This window comes from Myotis davidii, unplaced genomic scaffold (assembly GCF_000327345.1).
Source record: "Myotis davidii unplaced genomic scaffold, ASM32734v1 scaffold48, whole genome shotgun sequence".
Taxonomy (NCBI): Eukaryota; Metazoa; Chordata; class Mammalia; order Chiroptera; family Vespertilionidae; genus Myotis; species Myotis davidii.
This window is the reverse complement of record NW_006299393.1, coordinates 330,768-336,149: the sequence shown is the minus strand read 5'-3', so window position 1 is coordinate 336,149 and position 5,382 is coordinate 330,768. Positions and strand designations below refer to the sequence as shown.

The window sequence follows — 5,382 nt, the reverse complement described above, 5'->3', positions numbered from 1 at the left end:
CTTGGGGTGGAGCCAGCACAATCAATGCATAAGGATCCCTGAAGAAATCCGTTGTTGGGAATTTGTACAAATCATTGCCAGATGTGCTTCATTCTTTTTTTTTTTTTAAATAATTTTACCATTTTATTTATTTACTTATTATATTTTTTAATCCTCACCTGAGCATATTTTCGCCATTGACTTTTAGAGAGAGTGGAAGGGAGAGGGAGAAACAGAGAGAGAGAAACATTGATGTGAGAGAGACACATCAATTGGTTGCCTCCCGCATGCCACCAACCAGGGCCGGAAGCATGCAACCGAGGTACGTGCCCTTAACCGGAATTGAACCCGGGACCCCTTAGTCCGCAGGCCGACACTCTTCCCACTGAGCCAAACCGGCTAGGGCCAATTATTAATTCTTGAGGCTTCATTATATCTTTATTACAGTTTCCTTACCTTGTACATGTAAGAAATCAGGCATGACCTTCACAGAGGACAGAGTTTCAATTATGTTAGGAACCAACATCACAGATTTAATCAATTAACTCAAGCAAGGCACTAATTACCCTTATTGCATACTTGTACTGACTCCTCTGTAATTAGCCTGTAAAACACTGATGCGCATTGTAAGTGCTTCAGTGACTTCCCAATTCCCAACCTCAAAGAGAATCACATTGTAATTATTCCTAACTTTCCAGGCAAGAATATGAATTAAAGCAGTACTAACAGCCTTACCAAAAGGACAGTAAGGCCTACAGTACTGTTTTAGAACCAGAATTCCTTGGCTGGGTTTTAAAGCTGTGGCCTAAATGGACAACAGGAAAAACAATCCCTGTTAAAATATTATTTTGATATTAAATGCTTAACCAGAATAGGAATCAGGTATTTCCTAAAGCACAATACAAGAATAACAATGTTAACGGCCAAAAAGCTTCTCTGTAAAGCGAGAGGCCGTTGTTCCAGTTCTCTTTAATTCTCAGGGCCCTGAGCAATGGTCAGGGACTCCTTCCCCAGCAAGGAATCACCTTTCAGAAGCGAGGGAAATATTCTTGAGTTTCTAACAGCACAGAATTAAATATTATTGAATGGTTGGTAAAAACTACACGGAAGTCCCACTTCTGCCTTGCTTTTTCCCATGCGATTACCCATCGTCCCATGGACCAGGAGGGAAGAATAAGCATGTGAAGGTCATGAAACCCTGTACCACATACTCTGCCAGGAGAGCCCACTGGTGTCCGGGATCTCTCAGAAGAGCATCTCTGATTCTCTCCAGGGCCATGTGAATGGTACTTGCAAGATAAATGTGTTACTATAGCAATACAAGCCAGGAGTTGTGTCAAGTTCTTCATGTATCTTATTTAATCCTCACAACGTTGGTGAGAAGTAAGGACTGTGGTCACCGTCTCACCAGTGAGGAGTCCTAGCTGCTAAAAGATGAGGTGACATTCCAGCTCAAAGTCACATTGCTTACAGGTGACAGGGCTATGATCTGAACCAACGGAACCAGAGTGGTGGGAATGAAGGTGTGTGCATGTGCATGTGTTAGGTCAGTTTAAAAAATAAAATAAAATAAAATAAAAATATATATATTTTGTTGATTTTAGGGACGAAGAGAGAGGGAGTGAGAGATAAAAATGTCAATGATGAGAGAATCATTGATTGCCTACTGCACAACCCCTACTGGGTATCGAGCGTGCAACCTGGGCATGTGCCTTGACTGGGAATTAAAATGTGAACTCCTGCTTCATAGGTCAATGCTCAACCACTGAGCCACGCTGGTCGGGCAGCCAATTAGGCCAGGTTTTTACTTGCCATCAGCTACTTAACAGTGTGTCAGACCTGAACCTCAGAGCCTCAGCACTTATGTCAACTGTTCCGCTGAGCTCAGTGCCTGGAACATAGGGTGACGCTCTGTAAACATGGATCTCATTTTGAAGGAGAGTAGAGTGTGGATGTCTAAGAACATAGATTTTAGAGCACAATCCATTTGGTTCGAATCCTGCTTCTGACACTTGAATGCTTCTTGCCAATTTGCTTTATCTCCCTGGGCCTTATTTTTCCATCTAGAAAATGGGAAAAAAACTCCCGCCTTAAAGAACTGATGTTGGAATCAGGTAAGAAAAGCCTCTAAGGGGCTGGAGAAGAGGACAGATGGCATACCTGTTGACCATCTGACCCAACAGCCTGTGGTTCCCCACGCTCCTGAAACCTGCCACACTCCCACACATGTCCACACTGCCCTTCTCTGCACCAGCACTGCCTGTGGCTTCTGGATGATCACACAGTTTTGCATTTTATGTTATTCCTAGAGGCCTGGTGCACGAATCTGTGCATGGGTGGGGTCCTGCCAGTCCACCCTGATCATGGCTGATTGGACCAGGCTGGCAGGGGGTAGGGGCTGTGGGTGGTTGGCTGGCCGGCCCCGCCCCCTGGTTGAACTTCTGGTCAAGGGGACAATTTGCATATTAGCCTTTTGTTATATAGGACTAGAGGCCCGATGCATGAAAATTTGTGCAAGAGTAGGCCTTCCTTTCCCCGGCTGGCGCCCCTCCGGCTCCGGCTTTGTCAGGAAGGATGTCTGGTCTAATTAGCATATTATCCTTCTATTATTATAGATTTTGAGCTGGATATTTTACCCCTCAAAATGAAGGGTAAAATGTGCTCTATATAGGCAGAAGTCATGTCTATCCTTCATCCTCCACAATTCTTTACATAGTGTCAAACATTCATTCATCCATTTTCACCTTCATTCCTTTGTTAAATAAGTCCCTGAGCTCCTACACTGTGACAGGCACTGGGGCAGCGCAAAAAGCCTCCACAGGCTGCAACAGAGTGAGAGCACCCCTCCAACCATAACTACACGATTACAAACCACATGCAGGGGCTTGGAGGAGAAGCAGGTCTTTAGGATCCGGCTTCGGTTGGGAGAGAGGGAGACAGAGGCATCTGAGGACCTGGCAGGCAAGCTGACTTTAGAGAGATGCGTAAGGGGCAGCCAGGCAACCAATGAAGGAGAACCTGAGAGAGGCAACCTGTGCCTGGAGCTGAGTGGGACAGCCGGATGCTGGAGCGTGGGGCACACCGTGAGAGGGAGGAGACCGTGAGCCGGGAGACGGGAGGGGCAGCGGAGCTAGGCCCTCAGGCCACAGGGAAGGGTGGGTCACTCTCAGTGCAGAAGACTGACAAGCACCAGTGCAGTAGATGCGACTTGGAGTAAATTGCCAGGACCCATCCGGGTATTCTGTAAGTGGGGGAAAGTCCAAATACTTCGAGAGTAAAACGAGTGCCGTCTCAGAGTTCATTCTCGTTCCATTTGCCTGCTGCAGCGCTTATAATTCCTTCATTTTCTGTGAAACGGGAACATGGTCACTAAGACTTTGGACTGAAAGCTACAATCCAACATTGACCGTAGACAGAATTTTATGAACTGGTTAAAATCTACAGTATTCCCTAAGCCACTCGCCCTGCTACATAAATGGCAACCTAAGTGAAATAGTCAATATTTCAGATGCTGTTGTGGTTTGTGCCACTTCTACTAGAAAATGGAGCTATTTTGGATGGCGTGGTTCTTTTCTCCTTACCTGCTTCATAGGACGGAGGGAACCAATGGTTTTCCACCCGCTGAATGCCGTCCAATTTTGAATCTCATTGGGTTCGAGTAGGATTTGTCTTCCTAGGAAATTGGATCCTTCATAAGCTATCCACCTGTATGAGAGCAGCAAAGAAAGAGTGAGGGACTTCAAAACAAAAGGCAGTCCCTACATTACAGCAGCTAGGGTTCCTTCTGTAACATCTGGCTTTGTAGATATTTTAAAGAAAAAACTATGTAATTCTATTTTTTAACAGAAAAAGCAGCAATGATCAGGAAAAAGCCCACTGGACAGGGGCTCAGAAGATTTGGATTTGTTAGGACTCTGGTTTCTCCGCTTCCAAACAAGGTCCCCTCCAGCTCCAAAATTCATTTTCTATAACATTTCTTTAAAAAATATATTTTTATTGATTTCAGAGAGAGGAAGGGAGAGGGAGAGAGAGATTGAAACATCAGTGATGAGAGAGAATCATTGATCGGCTGCCTCCTGCACGCCCCACACTGGGGATCGAGCCCACAACCCAGGCATGTGCCCTGACAGGGAATCGAACTGTGATCTCCTCAATGCTCAACCATTGAGCCACACAGGCTACGCCCTTGGTAAGATTTTAATAAACTATCTCATTATATATCAATCTAAATGAATTGCACAGTTGAAAAGCTGTGACGGATGGTGCACTAAAGTATGGCCCTCATTACCATCACAGATCAGAGATATGGAATAATATGGGGATTAAACTAAACTAAAAACTTGTCCTAGCTGGTATGCTCAGTAGTTAGAGCATCAGCCCACACACTGAAGGGTCCTGGATTTGATTCCCACTCAAAGGCATGTAATTGGGTTGCAGGTTCAATCACAGGTGCAGGAGACAACCCGACTGATGTGTCTCTCTCACACTGATGTTTCTCTCTCTCTCTCTCTTTCTCTCCCCCTCTTCCTCCTTTTCACTCTCTCTAAAAGTCAATGGAAAAAATATCCTTGGGTGAGGATTAACAACAACAAAAAACTAAAAAAACCACCCCCTAAACAAAACCTGCCACCGAGGGTAGGTAGCTGGCTGTGCACGACGCAGTATTCCATAAGCCATCTGTAGCCCAGGAAGCCTTTCAGGCAGCCTTACCCATTCCCTACGCTGTGTACCCATCTCTTACAGAGTCCTGACCAGTGAGAGTAGGTGGATAATAAAAGAAAAAAAATAACGTCAAGGGAAAATAGCACCAGTTCTCTACAAATGAATGAAATGAGATGGTGCCAAGACTTCTGAGTCCATAAATACCAGTTCCACTTAGGAATGTAAAGAAAAGAAATGTATAAAAATGCTGTGAAAGGTATGATAATCAGGGATATGGAATTCAGTTTAGAGTTAAGTGTTAAATAATGTACTGGAATATAATACGGGGGTTATTATACTCAGAGTAAATTAATTTATGTTTAATGAACACCAAACCATGTGAAATGCTTTGCAGAAAATTATAAACATGTGAATAATGCAAAAGCCGTTTATTTATAACAGTTGACTTAATTTTCAAATCAATTTATATTCTTGGCTTTTTTCTCTTTCATTACCCCCAGATATTTATTTATTTATTTAATTTATTTATTTACTAAAATATATTTTTATTGATTTTTTACAGAGAGGAAGGGAGGGGGATAGAGTTAGAAACATCGATGAGAGAGAAACATCGACCAGCTGCCTCCTGCACACCTCCTACTGGGGATGTACCCGCAACCAAGGTACATGCCCTGACTGGAATCTGAACCTGGGACCTTTCAGTCTGCAGGCTGATGCTCTATCCACTGAGCCAAACCAGTT

General features: G+C 44.0%; 1 protein-coding gene across 1 annotated transcript in view; it reads right to left on the bottom strand.

Moving 5' to 3' along the window:
• The window catches only part of CRYBG3 (crystallin beta-gamma domain containing 3), a 144,695-nt gene that overhangs the window by 9,168 nt on the left and 130,145 nt on the right, over window positions 1-5,382 (bottom strand). Inside the window, 1 exon segment of the mRNA XM_015571272.1 lies at window positions 3,561-3,684. Within this exon segment, the coding sequence (XP_015426758.1) occupies window positions 3,561-3,684 (124 nt within the window).